At 39.8% G+C, this 21,695-nt stretch overlaps 1 protein-coding gene across 1 annotated transcript in view; it reads right to left on the bottom strand.

The window, feature by feature from the left end:
* Positions 1-5,149: 5,149 nt before the first annotated feature.
* STMND1 (stathmin domain containing 1) overlaps positions 5,150-21,695 on the bottom strand; it is a 36,003-nt gene continuing 19,457 nt past the window's right edge. The window contains 5 exon segments of the mRNA XM_027128180.1: positions 5,150-5,870; positions 6,597-6,634; positions 6,637-6,719; positions 20,213-20,270; positions 20,273-20,362. Of these exon segments, the coding sequence (XP_026983981.1) occupies positions 5,694-5,870; positions 6,597-6,634; positions 6,637-6,719; positions 20,213-20,270; positions 20,273-20,362 (446 nt within the window). The 3' untranslated portion in view covers positions 5,150-5,693.

The raw sequence follows: 21,695 nt of genomic DNA, 5'->3' as shown, positions 1-21,695 counted from the left end.
TACAAATGGTGTTAATATGTTTTAGAAGAGACATAACTGACTCTCGGTAAATATTCAACTTGACCCTTGGGTGCATGGGTACTTGAACTTGCTGGAAAGTGGCCTACTAGTCATAAATGGGCAGCTTACTGTGGGCATGGCTGGATAGGCTTACGGAGTGAACGAACACACAGGGCAAACCCGAGTGGGCATCACCTGGAGGGCTTGTTAAATTCAGATTGCTCAGCCCCGTGATTTGATACAGAAGGTCTGGGGTGGGGCTGAGAACCTGCATTTATTACATGTTCCCAAGTGATGCTGATGCTGCCAGTGGGGGGGGCCACACGCTGAGAACCACCGGCACAGGCCAATCCCACAGGGCTGGTTAAGGGCTAAAATCCTCTGTACAGTCTTTCTCTCCTTTAACAAGTGAACACTGCTAGTTCCTCCTTAAGAGGAAAAAGCATGAAGTGTCATATACCTTTTATTTGTCATACACCTTTTTAAGCGATATGGTTGGTTCAGGAATTGAACTGTATTACACAGAGAGGAAATGTATGTTTCAATTACTAGAAATGACTAGGAACTGAATCACTGCTTTCATGATCCTGATGTTTAGAATGACTGCATTTGGTGCTCAAAATAGCTGATCGCTTAATTTTTCTGACAGTAATTTCTTGTTTCTAAATGACAAGAGAAAAGGTTACGGATCCTTAACTGCAAACACTTTTCTGTCAATAACACTTTGCAAATGTAAGTAGCCTTTATTCCTGATCAATGAAAAACTAACTCAGATATAACTGATTCACTTTGTTATAAAGCAGAAACTAACACACCACTGTAAAGCAATTATACTCCAATAAAAATGTTAAAAAAAATAATTTTATCATGTGGGCTTTTGAAGCATACTTGAGATCTCAGTGTGCTGAATACAAACTGTGATGAGGTGAATACAGTTTCCTGAACAGGAGAAGAGTCTGGAGGTGAATTTGCAAGACTGGTCATTTGTCCTCTGAGGGACGGGGACCAAGAATAAGGGCAATGGAAAGCGGGGTCCTGGACAAGCAAGCATGGCAGCTGTCTGACTTCCCGGGGGTTCAAGACTGTTGTTAAACAGGGAGTGTTCAAATTATTTTACTCACCAACTTATAAAAAACAGAAACAGAAATGTGTTATGACTGGCTTTAAGGATGAGAATCCCTAAACACATAACAGGGAAACTAAACAATGTTACATCAAGAATGACACTGTGGGGCTTCCCTGGTGGCGCAGTGGCTGGGAGTCCGCCTGCCGATGCAGGGGACGTGGGTTCGTGCCCCGGTCCGGGAGGATCCCGCATGCCGCGGGGCGGCTGGGCCCATGGGCCGTGGCCGCTGGGCCTGCGCATCCGGGGCCGGTGCTCTGCGGCAGGAGAGGCCGCGGCGGTGAGAGGCCCGCGTACCGCAAAAAATAAAAACAAAAACAAAAGAATGATACTGTGGGAGCAGATTTATTTACATGAAAAGATATTGTACTTCTGAGTGAAAAAAGCAAGATACAAAACAGTTTATGTTGTATTAGTCCATTTATGCGAGGAAAAAAGCTATAGTACCTGCAAAATGTTCCCAGTAGTTTTCTTGGTAGGAGGGGAAAATGTTGGATTCTTGGTGTTTTTTGTTTCTTATGTTTTTCAATGCATATTTCCTATAACATATTACTTACGGGCTTTAGAAAAATAAAAACAACGAGGTGGCTATTATTTTTAAGAAGCAAATACAAGTGACACAGAGAGACCGTAAGGGTCATCTCCCACTGTTTATTTTAAAATAATGCCCTTTATCGATCTCCTGAGACAAAAATTCCACCATCCTATAGGAAGGCGCTGTATACACAGGTTATATGGGTGCAAAAGTGATCTATCTGCTGACACACCGTAGCATTATATATCTTTAGAATGCAGCATTTACTGTATAATTACTCCTTCAAATACGAGCTATTTACTGATAATGAAATAACAAAGACAGAAATAGGCACAGTCATAAATTACTGGTAGCCACTACCAACACCCTATAATAAATTCTATTTTTGTCCTTGTGATTGTAAAATTTCTTTTGTTAACATAAGAATCTTACATTGTGTATCTTTTAAATGTATGTAAAATATTTTTAAATACACCTTTTAAATATTATTTTAAATAAATATGTTATCCGTAAGTTTTTTTCCCCCAGAAAAACTGGGGGATTTTTACTAGATATCAAAGTACCTTTTATTAGACACAGCAAGGCCATCTTTCACAAGGAGATCAATACAGGCATATTTTCAGCCGCCCTCAATTAAAATGCTTACAAAGATGTCTATCTAATCCCTTCTTCTGACTCATAACTTTCCTGAAGGTTGTGGTTTGGTTTTAATTGAAGTACACTGGTGATGTTCAAAACTTTGTTTTATGAATGAGAAAACCAATTATGTTCTTTCAATAGATAACATTAACATTATTCCCAGAGGAAATATTTTAGAAATCTCAATCCTTTAACGTTCAGTGTGAATCATCTTTAAAAAAGAAAGAAAGTCAATCATGGAAAAAAGTCACATTTACATTTGAAGTTGTTGGTTTTGTTTTGTTTGTTCGTTTTTTAAATTTTGCAGAGATGGGGTTAATGGCTCATTAGAGGCAGAGCGGATCCAAAAACAAGCCTCCTGCCCAGTTGATGCTAGTGGCTCTGGGAACGTGGGAAGTGCCTACAGTCTCTGAGCCTCCTCTTCACCCCTAAACCCTAAGAAGGTTTTACGAGTAGTAACACGCCTAGAGTTTTAGGGCAGTTCCCAGAATCCAGGTAACGCATCGTCCCTCCATCCTGTTAAAATGGATGGTCTTGCTAAGAAAATATATGGCTTATCTTTAGGTGTGTTACTACTTGGCATGTTTCACTCTGTATATAGAGAGAGAGAGGTTTTCAAGCCAGGGTATCAGTGATAATGCTCACATCTATATTGTATATATTTTAACTCAATAAATATGTCTTCCAAGCCACTATAAATAGCATAGGCAAGAGCATGAGATTTCAAGAGAAAGTGTTATTTGGGTATTTAGCAAGTTTGAGGATTGATTTAACTTACAAGAATTACTAAAATTTGAACTGAATGTACTTTGGGTCATTTAAATTTTATTATTTGCAGAGATCTGAATGATAGTCCAACTTTTCCTAAGTGTCCCAGTACAATCATTTTGTACTAGTAAATCATCAGCTGATCTAGTATTTCATAAGACTGGCACATGCCACCACGAGATCATCTCCATAGAAAAAGCAACGGACAGACGAAAAACATCATGTTGCCCACATAGGATTTTATATAAATAATATGCTATAAATATTGTGGCATATTCTAGTTTGCACAGTACTTTTAAGCATTATTTCATTTGGTATAACTCCGGGAAAATGGCGATCCCAAATTAACAAATACAGTATGTCCCCTACATATGAACGAGTTCTGTTCCGAGAGCGCATTGGTAAGTCCAATTTGTTCGTTAAGTCCAACAAAGTTAGCCTAGGTACCCAACTAACACAATCGGCTAAATAGTACTGTACTGTACTAGGTTTATAATACTTTTCACACAAGTAATCCATAAAAAACAAACAAAAAGTAAAGAAAACATTTTTAATCTTACAGTACAGTACCTTGAGAAGTACAGTACAACAGCTGGCACACAGGGGCTGGCATCAAGTGAACAGGCAAGAAGAGTTACCGGCTGGAGGAGGGAGAGGAGGTGGGAGACGGTAGAGCTGAAGAATCGTCGGCAACAGGAGACGGAGGGCAAGCTGCAATGTCACTCACGCCTGACACTGATGGAACGCATGTTCACATCTTTGAAAGCTCTCAACTAGAAGGTTCGTATGCAGTGGACTTACTGTAAGGTAAAAGAGGTCCAGGGAGCCTAAAGGACTTTCCAAGGTACCGCTGTAAGAAGTAGACTGGTTCTTAAAGGTTTTGGTTCTGGAATGAGTTAGGAAAGAAGCCCCGTCCACCACCACCATCATCATATCTCACTGCTGCAAGAGTTCTCAGTCCTACAAGCTATAGGAAGATGAGGTGTCCATTTGCAACATCCCAAAGGGAATGTACAAACAGGAGGTGCCCAGTGGTCTTCTGCTCAAATCAGCACTGCCATGGGTTCCCAGGGAAACAAGCCATCTCCTGGGGCTGTCCTCCAGCTTCTGGAGGATATATGGGTATACTGATTTATCCACAGAAGAAACATCTACACACCATGTATCATGTGCCATTCACTTTCCAAGGTACAAAACTGCAGCCGTGATCAAGACGGACCCATCCTCCGTCCTGTTAGAACTGACACATCTAGCGGTAAAGATGGACACGCACCCGGTAATTCCAAAAGAGGGTGGCAAGTGCGACACTGAGTAATCCGGGCTGCCAAAAGGCAACTATGAGAGACGGCCACCAACCCAGACCAGGGGCTTCAGAGGAAGTGCTGTCTGAGTGGAGACGTGAGAAACAAGAAGACATCAGGCAAGTAAAGCAGTGAGACGGGGAGAGGGGAAGGAGGGAACAGCATGTGCAAAGACGCAGAGGCTAGGGAATGTGCTGAGCTAGAAGGTCAGCAGGAGCGAGTTATGAAAGCTGAGAGTCTTACCAGCCAGAAGAAGGCGGCTGGACTTTACCTTGACCATAAAAGGGAGCCAACAAAGGGTTTCAGCAGAAGACCATTGAATAGGGACTTCCCTGGTGGTCCAGCAGTTAAGACTCTGCGTTCCCAATGCAGGGGGCCTGGGGTTCAATCCCTGGTCAGGGAACTAGATTCCACATGCCACAATGAAGATCCTGCATGCCACAACTGAGACCCGGCGCAGCCAAATAAAGAAATAAATATCAAAAAATAAAAAAGAAGACCGTTGGATAAATACTAAGAAGACTGTTGTAGTCATATAACTAACTGAAAAATGGTCGGGTGGTCTGAACAGGTAATGACAGGGGAAAGTATGAAAAGGGATGCAAGAGATCTTCACAGAATGTAGACTCATAAGACCTGATAACTTTTTCATTTTTCATATGAAGAAAACTCCATACTTCATTTAATTCTGAGAAGTGGATTTTGCTTCCTTAGGCTATATGGATGAAGCTATAATTCAACCAACTTCAGGATATTGCTTTAATCACAACACAACACAAAGAGAATTAGAAAAAAAACACACCTAAACATAGAGCATAAGAAGCATACAGATCATTAAAATACTTAACACAAATCCATACAATTTGTCTTAAAGGACCCTCAGAGGGCAGACACAGCCAAGAGGTAGGAACCAAAAAGAAGGATTTCATTTGGCACGAATACATTAATGGAAGCTGAAAGGTGCTCATAAATGAAAGACATTTTCACATGTTGGAAGCCACATTGAAGGAGAATGACAACTTTATAAAACCAAAGCTAGTCAAATCTTCCTCTTCTTTTTTTTAAGCTAACATAGTCATTTGGTTTACTCAGCTAAGCTCCAGCCCAGGCAGCTCTCACAGTCATTCCTAAACCCAAGGCACATCCCAGTGGGTCAGACAGTCAAAGAAAACATGAGACATACTAAGAAAGTCACACCTGGGGGAAAGGAAGCCTTTTCACGAAATTCACATAAAACGGCTCTTTAGAATACGTCATCTGCTTGGTTGTAAGACATGTCTGACTCCACGACCCCGATACCTTCGTACCTGTAATTTCTATCATTCTATCATTTCAACAGCTTTCCTTCTGGCAGGTCAGAGGGTTCAAACGCGGCACAACTCACAGTTTTAAGTCCTTCTGCAAACGGAGCCTCCTTCCCACCTGCTTCAGCTGAATCTGAATGATGGGCTGGGAGCAGAAGTCGGTTACTCCGCAGCCTTTTTCTTATTTCTTCTTCTTTAGTCTGAAAAGCAGTATTAAAGAGTGAAAACGAGTCCGAGTGACTTTCTCCAAGTTCTCATAACTATTGCCTGTAATGAACATTCCTGGCTTCCCTATTTCATTATGCAATCATTCGACAAGCAGAGGTTGAGGAATTACTGTTGAAGAAGACAGAGCCAGCCGCCAGCCCCCACCCCATACCCTCCAGACATCCTCCAGACACCCTCCAGACATTCCCTCACAGGGCTGTGGTCTGTCCTTGCTCTCTGAGAGGCCAAGTAGAGACACCGAAGTAAAGGCTGTCAGACCCGAGCTGTGAAGGCTGGTTCCGGCAGAAGGGCAGACAGAGGGTTTATGGGCACCACGTGTGTGTAAATGTTGTAGAAGTTGTCTGAGGGTCTGCACGGCCTCCTCTCATCTCCCATCCTCCACCTGGGACCTCCTGCCACCCCTGGCCCCAACTGAAGTTTCTCTTTTTTTTAATAGGAAAAAAACACCATACTTAATTCTCAGAAGTGGATATTGCTTCCTTAGGCTACAGGGATGAAACTGAAATTCAACCAACTTCAAGATAGTGCTGCATTTCTTCACCACACAAAGAGAACTTAAAAAAACTAAACATACAGCATAGGAAGCATAGAGATCACTAAAAGAATTAATACAATCCACGCAATTGGTCTTTAAGCTGGCGACTGGAGAGGATGCGCGCGTTTCAGAGGCAGTGCCCCTCACGCGAGACCTGGGCTACCTTCCTGCACTCCTCCACTGCCTGCATCTTCTCTTCCTCAGGAAATCTTTTATTTCCTTTTTGATTTTAAGTTTTTTCAGCCTGGCTGGTGGCTTTCTCAGCAGCTTCTCAGTCATGCTTATGTGCAGAAAGACACTTTTTAAAATGCAGAAACAAATGTATTTATTAGCAGAGGAGAAAGATAAGAGAGAGAGAATAAACACTGTTTAAGGTTTTAGTCCTAAAAATCTAAACAGATTTTTGGATAGATTTGTAAAAATAATTACGTGAAAACTGGTAACAGCTGAACTCATCCCTAAAGACTTTATGCCTGGTAACAACAGAACTAATTCCTAAAGAAAAAATATCTATTAGATGTCTAGGAAAAAACAGGCTATTATCAAAAAACATGAAAGAAACATGCAGTGATGGAGGAGGGCTCTTGAGAAGTAAAAAAAAAAAAAAACCTGGAGAACAAATAAAAGATGGGAAAAGGTGGCGAATGAATGATGCATTTGTAGTTCAAGGTAAAAAGTTAAACCCCATGATTTTATAATATTCCATAAGCTACAAATGACTTTCATTTGGGGTCGAGATTAGTTTTAGGACTTTTGGTCTGGTGAAAGAATTAACACTGGTCTTTGCTGTCAGTACTTTACAAATGTTTTCATGACAATAGAAAAAAACCCATACTATTTCCTGATTGACTACCGTTTATATGTTTAGAGCAGTGATAATGACTTTGATTATAATTTCTAGTTATTAAAAAAGGTTAAACTGTTGTAAAGGGTTTATAAAGTTTAATTTTTTAAAATTGGTTTTTAAAAATAATATACCTTGGTTATAAAAAAATTAAAATGATACAGAAATAGTCTCCTAATTCTCTGTTTAACCAGCTGGCCCCCAATCCCACTCATCAGCACGAACCATTTTAAAGAGTTTGGTGTGTGTCCTTCCAGACATTCTCTGTGCACATATATCTATGTACACATATATTAACAGTGCACCTGTCATGTTCAACCAATCAATGGGATTATACCATATACACTGTTTTGCAATTTACTTTCTTCATTTAATTTAATATGGACATCTTTCCAGGTCAGTATATTAAGTATATATAAAGAGTTATTAAACTGTCTTAATGAACACCAAGCCTTCATTATAAAATGAACCAAAACAGGCAGATCTCATTTTATTGTGCTTCACAGATATTTTGGTTTTCTTTGTTTTACAAATTAAAGATCTGTGGCAACCCTGCCTCGACCAAGTCGCAGGTAGGCGCCATTTTTCCAACAGTGTTTGCTCACTTTACGTCTCTGTGTCACATTTTGGTAATTCTTGCAGTATTTCAAATTTTTTCATTATTATTATATTTGTTATGGTGATCAGTGATCTTTGATGCTACTATTGCAAACCGATAATGACTCGATGAAGGCTCAGATGATGGTTAGCATTTTTTAGCAATCTAAGTATGTTTAAATTAAGATCTGAACATTGTTTTATTAGACATAATACTATTGGACACTTAACAGGCTACACTATAGTGTAAACATAACTTCTATATGCGCTGGGAAACCAAAAAATTCGTGTGACTCGATTTATCGTGATATTTGCTTTATTGCAGTGGCCTGGAACCGAACCCACAGTATCTCCAACTAGGTACTCCTGTATTATTCTAGATAATTTCTCTAAAGACTTTTAAAGACAAAGGAGCTATTGATATCCATTGTCATATCGAAAAGACGGTCTCTTCAGATTGCAATACTGTAGTTACTGAGAAAGTAAATCACACAAAGACAGACAGGTCAGCATAGCAGGAAAGGGTACCAGATCCAGACACATACAGCCCTGGGTTTGAATCCTGGCTTGGTCATGGTGTGGCTTTGCATGAATTCTTAAACTCCGTAAAGCCTTCCCTTCCTCATGTATAAAATAGGTTTTATTTCACAGGATTTTTTTTAGAAAAAAAAGAGGAAAATCTTTGCCAACTTGGTCTAGCAGGCAGATCACTTCTCCGGTTGAGGCACTGACTGGTGCATCTCTCCTGCCACGTCTGGCACAGAGAAGCGAGGCCCAGCCACCAGTGGTCAGAACAGAGCAGGCAGTGGGATGGGCCACGCCCCTGGATCAGTCAGGGGAGGAGGGGTGCCTGCCGAATGCGTACCAGGGTCGGCCGAGACGCAGCCCCTAGGGATTTCCAGGTGGTAGTGCGAACTCTTCGGGCAAAGGAGGGTGGGCAGGAGGGCGCCCAGCCCATAGTCAAGGAGTACTGGGATGTACAGCCGGTAGGAGAGCGGGAAGAGGCAGAAGAAGAGGAGGAGAGAGTTGGACAAGGAGAAGGAGAGATGAGGGAGAGGATGAGAATTATGTGGACCAAGAGGAAGAGGGGGACGATCCTCCTGAGGGCAGGGTACTAGATTCTGCTGCTGATTTTAAATTGGGATACTTTTTCCGCCAACTTATGATCCCAAAGTCTGTATGGTTCTAAAGAAGAGAGTGAATATCAATATGAAAACGCTGATGACGAGGATGGGAATGAAAAACCAGAAGAAGGACTTAAAAAGGATACGGTCTCAGCAGAGGGCAGCTCTAGAGAACACAGTTGGAAGGCATAAAAGAAATCGATGGCAAAAGAAAGACGCATTTGCTCTTCCTGGATATTCTAGTCTTCGTTAGCCCAAAATACCAATTTTGTTTCAAAGTTCAACACCCCAAAATGATATTAACTGACACCTGACTTTACCCTTACCTTTTAGAGATAACAGTATTGTTCACATTGAAAATAAAAGCTTGTTTGAAATGAAAAAAATAAAGAGGAAAGTATACAGTAGCCACTCAATAAATGGTAATTACTTATTCAGTGAAAGCAGTGACCTTTTTCAATGACAGCACACAGAATCACAACCAAATACAGTTTTTGTAAAGAAGGGGAGAAATGAGACTCAGAATCCCAGGGGCCAGCAGGCAGGAGGCCTGGGCTCTGTTTAACCCCGAGTCTACTGCTAATACGCACTGTGTGACCTGACACAAAGCACTTCTCTTTGGACTCACTTTTCTCAAAGTTATACCATATAACGCTCCTCTGCAACTTGCTGAGGATGGCTAGGGTTCCTTCCAGCTTTAAAACCTATGATCCTTGGAAAGAATCCTTCTAAAGGATAAACATTTATTAAAGTTCTGGTTCAGTTGCAGCCTTCAGACACTTTTATGTGATGAGAAACTTTTCACTACAGGAAAACTGGGAGATGTTTGTCAAAGCAAGTTCCCCTCCCCCATCCTTGTGTCATCTTTTATGACAATTGGCTTTTAGGCTCCCTGCTGACAAAAGCCATCTGCTAAAAAGAAGGGACATGCTTGCTGTGGAGGCTCAACCAGAGATACTGTGAAATTAGGATGAAACAGTTTTGGGGGGAAGTTCACTCACAGACGGCTAACAGAGAATGGAATAGTCATCTAAGATCCAATAAAGCAAGTCTCCCTCAGGCTTACACAGGAGTCTGAGCCTTGATTTAAATCATGAGATCAACAGTTTCAAGAGAGCTTGGGCTTTCTGGTTTGGCTGACCTCTTCCTGTGGCTTTATCCCAAAATGATGCATAAGAAATCATGTACTTCCTTTCCCTTGTGGAAGTTAATCCTACCTGTGCAGCCCTTGTCCTTTCTTGAGTTTGACACTTTAAAGAAAAGCACTGAAAGACCTGAGGAAAGCTATCTGTATTCTTTACCACTGGATTTTATAAAGTCAGGAGTTATCAATCGTTGGCACTTAAAAAATGATAGCATTATATGATCACATTATACGTAGAGGGGTACTACCCATAGAAACTCTAAAAAAAAAATTAACTTTAAAACCTATAGAAGTTACTAGTTCAATTATTCCCTTTAAGAACACCAGCAGGGGATGGAACCAAAGATGCTGTGATAAGAAGGGGATCTCGTTTCTAGCCAACCTGCTTGTATACATTACTTCTTGCATCTGCTGTGTCTTCCTCAGAGCTTTCCTAGTTAATTATTGACCGACAGATAAACCTACCCTGGCTATGTTCTCTTAATAGGAGTCTTGTGCATAGAATAAGCCGAAGTTTCTCACAACAGATCGGTCACTCCTGCTCTGCCACTGTCAAGACCTCCTAAGATGGTCACTCTGAGCGTTAACTGCCATTCTTTTGTCTTTACCCTGGTCAACTTCCTCCTCCTTAAAAGACTCCCCATGAGGTTCAGCAAATAATGTTACTGACTCTGATCCATTGTCAACAAACTCCCAAACTGCACTGAAGGTTATCAAGGACAGAGGTTGCCTGGAAAAGGGAATCAACTTAGACTAGAGACAGAAGAGATCAATAGAGGATTGAGAGTCTTGTGTAGGGAAACCCAGAACGGGAGAAATGAGTTTGGATGAAAAACACCTAAAGTGGTTAATACCTATGTGGATAAATGAGAGCGACTCCCATGTCTTTTAAGAGATCTGTACCAATCCATACATGTATTTACATGTGTATATAAAACTAATATACATTTATAATACAGCCACTGGAGTCTCCGTAGAATGTTTTAAAATATACTGGAAGATTCACTTAGTCTGATAATTTAGCTTCTTAACATCGTATTACTTACATATCATTATAATTCTTTCTGAGTGAGCGTAACATCTATTAGCGCGAATGTGCTTGCAGGCAGGTTACCCAGAGGGGCTATGGAATGGCTGTAGTATTGGCTAAAAAGCAGATGATGAAAAAAATTAAGAAAAAAGACGATAGGGGGCCCTGTGGATACAGATACTGCTGTGGATTTCTAGGAAGAGACTAGCTCATAGGGGAGTCCCCTTTTCAGCATCCTTCATTATATTTCACTCTAAATGATAACTGAATTAAAGATAACAGCCTGGCTAAGACAGGGACAGATCTATGTCTAAAATTCCCTTGTATTTATATATAATACTGGTCTACACAAGGAGCCTTGTTTTTAAGTATTCTCACTTTTATTGTTCTGTTTTTTTCTCATAATATTTCACTTAAAGTTTTTTTTAAATGAATGAAGAAATGGTGTTCACATGTCTGATTGGATTCATCGTATTGTAGTATCTGCTGACATTAACATCCTTTTTTTGACTATCCCCTTTTTGTTTCCTTTGGCTCTTTGTTTCTTAGTTAAAAGTATTAACTGTCTCATAATATTTTCATTTTCAGTTCTTCAATATTCATTCCCATCTTTTTGTACTGGCCTCAGAACTTTCCCCCGAATATCCAAGACATCTGGTGTCTGACACACATGTTCTCAGCTACACCTGGATTGAAAGAGACTTTACCTGTGACACTGAGCAATTATATCTCTTCATTTCCATACGCTTCCTGGGTATCATCTTAGTCCTATAGTGAACACATGTTCTATTTTCAGGAATATTTTAGGACTCTCTTTCACAGTGAATGGGGATTTCAGTTCCGAAAGCTTTAACCCTTCCCAGCTTGATAATGGATTTGAGGGCTTGGTGTACATTTTTATTGAAACTTCATGGCAGCGGTTCTCAGCCTGGGCTGCCCACTGAATCACCTGGGAGCTTTCAAAAGCACCATATTCTGGGCCCACCCCAAGCCATTGGTCCCAGGAGTTTTGAAAGTTTCCTGGGTGATGCAAATGTACAGATTAAGGACTGCACTAGGCAATAAGATGCACAGCTGTGCATTACAGCTCCTGCCTGTTGCAAGTCTGGCTTTTGTTGGCCATCTTGGCCCAATTCCAAAGCAAAAAAATAATAATAATAACTGTGTTATTCTTTTTTTTTGCCGTACGCGGGCCTCTCACTGCTGTGGCCTCTCCCGGTGTGGAGCACAGGCTCCGGACGCACAGGCTCAGCGGCCATGGCTCACGGGCCCAGCCGCTCCGCGGCATGTGGGATCTTCCCGGACTGGAGCATGAACCCGCGTCCCCTGCATCGGCAGGCGGACTCTCAACCACAGCGCCACCAGGGAAGCCCAACTGTGTTATTCTTGCCTACCTGTGCAGTCCTGTCACATTTAAATCCTTCTGAGAACACTCCACCAATGCCCCTGACAACCATTCTATTTCTACGTAATACGAATAGGATCACAGTCTTCATCTTTGGCTCTCTTAATGATGTTACTGAAAGTCAAGCCTGTAGTTTTCATTTCTTAATAGATACGTTTCCTTCACAATGTAGCTTATATTAATTAACCTTGCTGGTGCCCTCGCAAGGTCCGAGTCTGAAGTCATTCATCTCTGGCACTGAAATCACTGAAAAATGTTTTAATGTTACTCCCACTGATGTGAGCATCAAGAGTCCATAGCATCTCTCTTCAGAAGGCTTGCTTAGCTACTGTATGTTCCCACAATCTATCCTCCTCCAGATGGCTCTCCTGTCTTTTTTTTTTTTTGAATTTTTGAATTTTATTTTATTATTTTATACAGCAGGTTCTTATTAGTCATCAATTTTATACACATCAGTGTATACATGTCAATCCCAATCTCCCAATTCATCACACACCCCCACCCCCCGCTGCTTTCCCCCGTTGGTGTCGATACATTTGTTCTCTACATCCATGTCTCAATTTCTGCTCTGCAAACCAGTTCATCTGTACCATTTTTCTAGGTTCCACATATATGCGTTAATATATGATATTTGTTTTTCTCTTTCTGACTTACTTCACTCTGTATGACAGTCTCTAGATTCATCCAAGTCTCTACAAATAACTCAACTTCATTCCTTTTTATGGCTGAGTAATATTCCATTGTATATATGTATCACATCTTCTTTATCCATTTGTCTGTCGATGGGCATTTAGGTTGCTTCCATGACCTGGCTATTCTAAATAGTGCTGCAATGAATATTGGGGCACATGTGTCTTTTTTTTTTTTTTGTGGTATGCGGGCCTCTCACTGTTGTGGCCTCTCCCATTGCGGAGCACAGGCTCTGGATGCACAGGCTCAGTGGCCATGGCTCAGGGGTCCAGCCACTCCGTGACATGTGGGATCTTCCTGGACCAGGCCACGAACCCGTGTCCCCTGCATCGGCGGGCGGACTCTCAATCACTGCGCCACCAGGGAAGCCCCACGTGTCTTTTTGAATTATGGTTTTCTCTGGGTATATGCCCAGCAGTGGGGTTCCTGGGTCATATGGTAATTCTATTTTTAGTTTTTTAAGGAACCTCCATACTGTTCTCCATAGTGGCTGTATCAATTTACATTCCCACCAACAGTGCAAGAGGGTTCCCTTTTCTCCACACCCTCTCCAGCATTTGTTGTTTGTAGATTTTCTGATGGTGCCCATTCTAACTGGTGTGAGGTGATACCTCATTGTGGTTTTGATTTGCATTTCTCTAATAATTAGTGATGTTGAGCAGCTTTTCATGTGCTTCTTGGCTATCTATATGTCTTCTTTGGAGAAATGTCTATTTAGGTCTTCTGCCCATTTTTGGATTGGGTAGTTTTTTTAATATTGAGCTGCATGAGCTGTTTATATATTTTGGAGATTAATCCTTTGTCCGTTGATTTGTTTGCATATATCTTCTCCCATTCTGAGGGTTGTCTTTTTGTCTTGTTCGTAGTTTCCTTTGCTTTGCAAAAGCTTTTAAGTATCATTAGGTTCCATTTGTTTATTTTTGTTTTTATTTCCATTACTCTAGGAGGTGGATCAAAAAAGATCTTGCTGTGATTTAGGTCAAAGAGTGTTCTTCCTATGTTTTCCTCTAAGAGGTTTATAGTGTCCAGTCTTACATTTAGGTCTCTAATCTATTTTGAGTTTATTTTTGTGTATGGTGTTAGGGAGTGTTCTAATTTCATTCTTTTACATGTAGTCCAGTTTTCCCAGCACCACTTATTGAAGAGACTGTCTTTTCTCCATTGTATATCCTTGCCTCCTTTGTCATAGATTAGTTGACCATAGGTGCGTGTGTTTATCTCTAGGCTTTCTATCCTGTTCCATTGATCTATATTTCTGTTTTTGTGCCAGTACCATATTGTCTTGATTACTGTAGCTTTGTAGTATAGTCTGAAGTCAGGGAGGCTGATTCCTCCAGTTCCGTTTTTTTCCCTCAAGGCTGCTTTGGCTATTTGGGGTCTTTTATGTCTCCATACAAATTTTAAGATTTTTTGTTCTGGTTCTGTAAAAAATGCCATTGGTAATTTGATAGGGATTGCATTGAATCTGTAGATTGCTTTGGGTAGTATAGTCACTTTCACAATATTGATTCTTCTAATCCAAGAACATGGTATATCTCTCCATCCATTTGTATCATCTTTAATTACTTTCATCAGTGTCTTACAGTTTTCTGACTACAGGTCTTTTACCTCCCTAGGTAGGTTTATTGCTAGGTACTTTATTCTTCTTGTTGCAATCATAAATGGGAGTGTTTCCTTAATTTCTCTTTCAGGTTTTTCATCGTTAGTGTATAGGAATGCAAGAGATTTCTGTGCATTAATTTTGTATCCTGCAACTTTACCAAATTCATTGATTAGCTCTAGTAGTTTTCTGGTGGCATCTTTAGGATTCTCTATATATACTATCTTGTCATCTGCAAACAGTAACAGTTTTACTCCTTCTGTTCCAATTTGTATTCCTTTTATTTCTTTTTCTTCTCTGATTGCTGTGGCTAGGACTTCCAAAACTATGTTGAATAATAGTGGTGAGAGTGGACATCCTTGTCGTGTTCCTGATCTTAGAGGAAATGCTTTCAGTTTTTCACCATTGAGAATGATGTTTGCTGTGGGTTTGTCGTATATGGCCTTTATTACGTTGTGGTAGGTTCCCTCCATTCCCACTTTCCAGAGAGTTTTTATCATAAACAGGTGTTGAATTTTGTCCAAAGCTTTTTCTGTATCTATTGAGATGATCATATGGTTTTTATTCTTCAATTTGTTAATATGGTGTATCACATTGATTGATATGCATGTACTGAAGAATCCTTGCATTCCTGGGATAAATCCCACTTGATCATGGTGTATAATCCTTTTAATGTGTTGTTGGATTCCGTTTGCTAGTGTTTTGTTGAGGATTTTTGCATCTATATTCATCGGTGATATTGGTCTGTAATTTTCTTTTTTTGTAGTATCTTTGTCTGGTTTTGGTATCAGGGTGATGGCGGCCTCATAGAATGAGTTTGGGAGAGTTCCTGCCTCTGCAATATTTTTGGAAGAGTTTGCGAAGGATGGGTGTTAGCTCTTCTCTAAATGTTTGGTAGAATTCACCTGTGAAGCCATCTGGTCCTGGACTTCTGTTTGTTTTAAGATTTTTAATCACAGTTTCAATTTCATTACTTGTGATTGGTCTGTTCATATTTTCTATTTCTTCTTGGTTCAGTCTTGGAAGGTTATATCTTTCTAAGAATTTGTCCATTTCTTCCAGGTTGTCCATTTTATTGGCAGAGAGTTGCTTGTAGTAGTCTCTTAGGATGCTTTGTATTTCTGTGGTGTCTGTTGTAACTTCTCCTTTTTCATTTCTAATTTTATTGATTTGAGTCCTCTCCCTCTTTTTCTTGATGAGTCTGGCTAATGGTTTATCAATTTTTTTTTATCTTCTCGAAGAACCAGCTTTTTTATTGATCTTTGCTATTGTTTTCTTTGTTTCTATTTCATTTATTTCTGCTCTGATCTTTATGATTTCTTTCCTTCTGCTAACTTTGGGTTTTGTTTGTTGTTCTTTCTCTAGTTCCTTTAGGTGTAAGGTTAGATTGTTTATTTGAGATTTTTCTTGTTTCTTGAGGTAGGCTTTTATAGCTATAAACTTCCCTCTTAGAACTGCTTTTGCTGCATCCCACAGGTTTTGGATTGTCATGTTTTCATGGTCATTTGTCTCTAGGTATTTTTTGATTTCCTCTTTGATTTCTTCAGTGATCTCTTGGTTATTTAGTAACGTATTGTTTAGCCTCCATGTGTTTGTGTATTTTACGTTTTTTTCCCTGTAATTGATTTCTAATCTCATAGCATTGTGGTCAGAAAAGATGCTTGATATGATTTCAATTTTCTTAAATTTACTGAGGCTTGATTTGTGACCCAAGATATGATCTATCCTGGAGAATGTTCTGTGCGCACTTGAGAAGAAAGTGTAATCTGCTGTTTTTGGATGGAATGTCCTATAAACATCTATTAAATCTATCTGCTCTATTGTGTCATTTAAAGCTTGTGCTTCTTTATTAATTTTCTGTTTGGGTGATCTGTCCATTAGTGTAAGTGAGATGTTAAAGTCCCCCACTATTACTGTGTTACTGTCGATTTCCTCTTTAAAAGCTGTTAGCAGTTGCCTTATGTATTGAGGTGCTCCTACATTGGGTGCATATATATTTATAATTGTCATATCTTCTTCTTGGATTGATCCCTTGATCATTATGTAGTGTCCTTCCTTGTCTCTTGTAACATTCTTTATTTTAAAGTCTACTTTATCTGATATGAGTATTGCTACTCCAGCTTTCTTTTTTTTTTTTTTTTTTTTTTGCGGTACGCGGGCCTCTCACTGCTGTGGCCTCTCCTGTTGCGGAGCACAGGCTCCGGACGCACAGGCCCAGCGGCCATGGCTCACGGACCCAGCCACTACGCGGCATGTGGGATCTTCCCGGACCGGGGCACGAACCCGTGTCCCCTGCATCGGCAGGCGGACTCTCAACCACTGCGCCACCAGGGAAGCCCCCAGCTTTCTTTTGATTTCCATTTGCATGGAATATCTTTTTCCAACCCCTCACTTTCAGTCTGTATGTGTCCTAGGTCTGAAGTGGGTCTCTTGTAGACAGCATACAGATGGGTCTTGTTTTTGTATCCACTCAGTGAGCCTGTGTGTTTTGGTTGGAGCATTTAATCCATTCACGTTTAAGGTAATTATCAATATGTATGTTCCTATGACCATTTTCTTAATTGTTTTGGGTTTGTTTTTGTAGGTCCTTTTCTTCTCTTGTGTTTCCCACTTAGAGAAATTCCTTTAGCATTTGTTGTAGGGCTGGTTTGTTGGTGCTGAATTCTCTTAACTTTTGCTTGTCTGTAAAGCTTTTGATTTCTCCATGAATGTGAATGAGATCCTTGCTGGGTAGAGTGATCTTGGTTGTAGGTTCTTCCCTTTCATCGCCTTAAATATGTCATGCCACTCCCTTCTGGCTTGCAGAGTTTGTGCTGAGAAATCAACTGTTAACCTTATGGGAGTTCCCTTGTATGTTATTTGTCATTTTTTCCTTGCAGCTTTCAATAATTTTTCTTTGTCTTTAATTTTTGCCAAGTTGATTACTATGTGTCTTGGCGTGTTTCTCCTTGGGTTTATCCTGTATGGGACTCTCTGTGCTTCCTGGACTTGGGTGTCTATTTCCTTTCCCATGTAAGGGAAGCTTTTTACTATAATCTCTTCAAATATTTTCTCGGTCCTTTCTCTCTCTCTTCTCCTTCTGGGACCCCTATAATGTGAATGTTGTTGCGTTTAATGTTGTCCCAGAGGTCTCTTAGGCTGTCTTCATTTCTTTTCATTCTTTTTTTCTTTATTCTGTTCTGCAGCAGTGAATTCCACCATTCTGTCTTCCAGGTCACTTATCTGTTCTTCTGCCTCAGTTATTCTGCTATTGATTCCTTCTAGTGTAGTTTTCATTTCAGTTATCGTATTATTCATCTCTGTTTGTTTGTTCTTTAATTCTTCTAGGTCTTTGTTAAACATTTCTTGCATCTTCTTGATCTTTGCCTGCATTCTTTTTCCGAGGTCTTGGATCATCTTCACTATCATTATTCTGAATTCTTTTTCTGGAAGGCTGCCTATCTCGACTTCATTTAGTTGTTTTTCTGGGGTTGTATCTTGTTCCTTCATCTGGTACATACCCCTCTGCCTTTTCATCTTGTCTATCTTTCTGTGGATGTGGTTTTTATTCCACAGGCTGTAGGATTGTAGTTCTTTTTGCTTCTGCTCTCTACCCTCTGGTGGATGAGGCTATCTAAGAGGCTTGAGACTCCTGTCTTTTCATTTTTTTTTTTAATAAATTTATTTATTTATTTATTTAATTTATTTGGTTGCATAGGGTCTTCATTGCTGCATGCGGGCTTTCTCTTGTTGCAGTGAGTGGGGGCTACTCTTTGTTGCGGTGCACAGGCTTCTTATTGCAGTGGCTTCTCTTGTTGTGGAGCACAGGCTCTAGATGCGCAGGCTCAGCAGTTGTGGCTCACGGGCTCTAAAGTGCAGGCTCACTAGTTGTGGCACACGGGCTTAGTTGCTCCAAGGCATGTGGGATCTTCCCAGAACAGGGATTGAACCCGTGTCCCCTGCACTGGCAGGTGGATTCTTAACCACTGCGCCACCAGGGAAGTTCCTGTCTTTTCTTTTTGACCCAACTTTTATTTTCTGACCCCCAGCGATTCACCTACAGCAAGAAAAAAAATCTCTCCTTGTCCTTTCCATATTAAAGATGCATCATTTTTTAGTACTTTGAAGTAAGATAAGGTACTCGAAAATGCCTTGCATCCTGATAGCTAGCCTTGTGCAAATGTAAATTGTCATTATGTTGGCATCAGTTTTTCCATTATGTGGTCCATTTTTACCTTCCCCTCAGTCCCTCTTATTATTGGCAGCCTGATAATATCATTCATAAGGCTTAACAAACTTCTTTCCTTGCCAAGTACTTTCTTGCCAAGTACTTATTTTTCCTTCTTCAAAAGAAAATGCCACTTTGGCTTTTATTTATGAGTTCTCAGCAGGTCCCACACACAGAGAAGGAAATTACCTTTATTGAAACACTAAGTGACTTGGTCTAGGTGCAAACTTGATTTCACTAATGAATCTTTTTATTCCCTATTGACTGTTTTCCCTACAACACAGGGGACTGGCCACCACTAAGATGCCTTTGATATAATTTCTGGTCTCAATTTCCATCACTTCTGTTTCTTTCTTTTCTTTCCTATTCATTTTCCCTTATGCCTCTTTTCTGTGTTATTTCTTCTTCTTATCTTCCTTCCTCTGTCTATCCTTTAGGATTACTGGTACTGCTGGCAGTGGCTTAAAAAGAAACCCAAACCAATGAGAACTAAACAGAACAACAGCAAATCTGCCATCTTCTTCATAGGTTTACAAAGAAGTTATTAAAAAGTCAAGAACTCAAGACTTTGGCCACGACAAGTTAACATCAGGCTACAAATAATGCTCACACTACAGAAAAACAATGATAGATCAGTCAAGATGAATCAACAAAGAAAATTAAGGGTATAACAATTTTTATCATTGTATTTATTACCTCATGGTTGACCTCAGGGTGTATATATAAATGTATACATGTATCTATTTTAGCTTTGACATTTAGGCCTATTTTCTTATTGGATAAGTCAAGGTTCAGTTTTATATTCACATGCCTAGTACACAGGCAATGTTTAATAAAAACTGCTGAAAGAATGAAGGCATTTTATTCAATGGGGCTTATCATGTCTCAAATTTGGTAAAACCCAAGATATGTTTCATTGGATTCATTAATCATTAACAATCAGGCAATTCCTGAATCCGTAGAGAAGGATGGTGTGCAGAGGGGTGAGGGAGTTTATGGGAGAAAAAACTGGCTTAGATAAATGCCGTAATCTGTACTGTGACACTAAGATGCATATGGTGGAAAAAATAACTCGTGATCAGTCATATTCTGTTGCTATTTTAACTATAAGCTACTGTTAATTACAAAATTACTTGCCGTGACATCATATGATTCTCCATTTCTAAATATTTTGCTGGGGCTTTGTATTATTCCTTAACAATTAACTCCTCTAGGATGTCTGATGACTTTTGTTGCTCTCGATTCTCTAAGGGTTGGGGTTTATGGATTAATCCACTGATCACTAGGTCTTCCAAAGGAAAAGAAAAAAGCAGAAAAGAAAAAAGAAATTTAAGCACGAAGATTTTATCAATCAAATGCTAAATACATGCCTTATAAATCATGCTAATTAACTCTTAGTCTCAACACTTGTACCTAAATATCTGTTTCTACTACAAATCTTTATAATCCTTTGAACTTCAAATCCTTAATGTTCTTACAGAGGATACACATCAACATAATATACTGTTTACTTAGCAGGTCGAATATTAACGTAACAAAAAGTCTTTGTGCCGCTATGTACTACTTTTTTGTTGTAACGACACTTACACACTTGGGTACGATTATACAGGTTCTGTGCAATAATTATGAAGCTAAACCATAGCCACGAATGAGATAGTCTTTCAGTGACTCTGAGTTGCAGTTTGGTTTCTATGCTTTGTATACAAAGGATAAACAGCGTGATGTTGCCAAGAGACTTCTAGTTCTGCAACCCTGAGTTTACAATTACGCCATCTGCTAAATCTACATAAGTAAAAGCATGCCTTTTTGAAAAGAGTCTTTGAACCAAATCAGAATTGGAGTCGACTGGTAGCTAAATTTTTATTCTAAAAATGGCGCTGAAATAGTTTATAGGGGAGCACTAATGAGAGAGACCGCTCCCATTACACATCACCCAATTATATAAATAAGCGAGCAAGCATCTGTTTTTACAACCTCATAAAATAAAGGTGCAATGAGGGGTCCTCAGAAATGAGCTCTCTTCTATTTTAAGAAGTCCATTTCATCCAGTGGATGGAATCTTTTTATGAAAATTTCTAAACCCACTGGTTAACAAAGACAGTTTTCATGAATTTGTAATGGGAAGACAGGAAAAACACACACATGCGCACACACACACACAAACCAGATGTCTCTCACTTCAGAATATTAACCTTCCTAGTATCAGAGACTTCTCTAATTGCCTGCTGCAGTTAACCCCAACGAATTTCCTATAGTCTTATCACCTTTCCAGTGCTATGTCTTCCACTCATACACATGTTTGAAATAGAGTCAGTTCTCATTTTAAAGTGCTCTGTACAGATTTTGGTACAGAGTAGTAAATAAAGCATGGGTTTCAAGGAGGTAAACTAGAAACTAAAAGAACAGAAAAAAATCAAGAAGAGGTGGATCCTCTTCAAGGAATTAGAATGAATTATTTGTTAGAAGCTGGGCTTATCTGCAAGGGTCAAAATAATAATAATAATGAGCATTTATTGAGCACTCATGTGCCTGGCACCATATTAAGTACTTTATGTTCTTTGTAAGATCTAATTCAAACATAAATTCTGTGACAGAGGTGTTAGTATCTCTTTTTTTTTTTT

The sequence above is a fragment of the Aethalodelphis obliquidens genome, unplaced genomic scaffold (assembly GCF_003676395.1).
Source record: "Aethalodelphis obliquidens isolate GAN/ISIS:26980383/991018 unplaced genomic scaffold, ASM367639v1 scaffold34, whole genome shotgun sequence".
Classification (NCBI taxonomy): Eukaryota; Metazoa; Chordata; class Mammalia; order Artiodactyla; family Delphinidae; genus Aethalodelphis; species Aethalodelphis obliquidens.
This window is presented reverse-complemented; position numbering and strand designations above follow the sequence as displayed.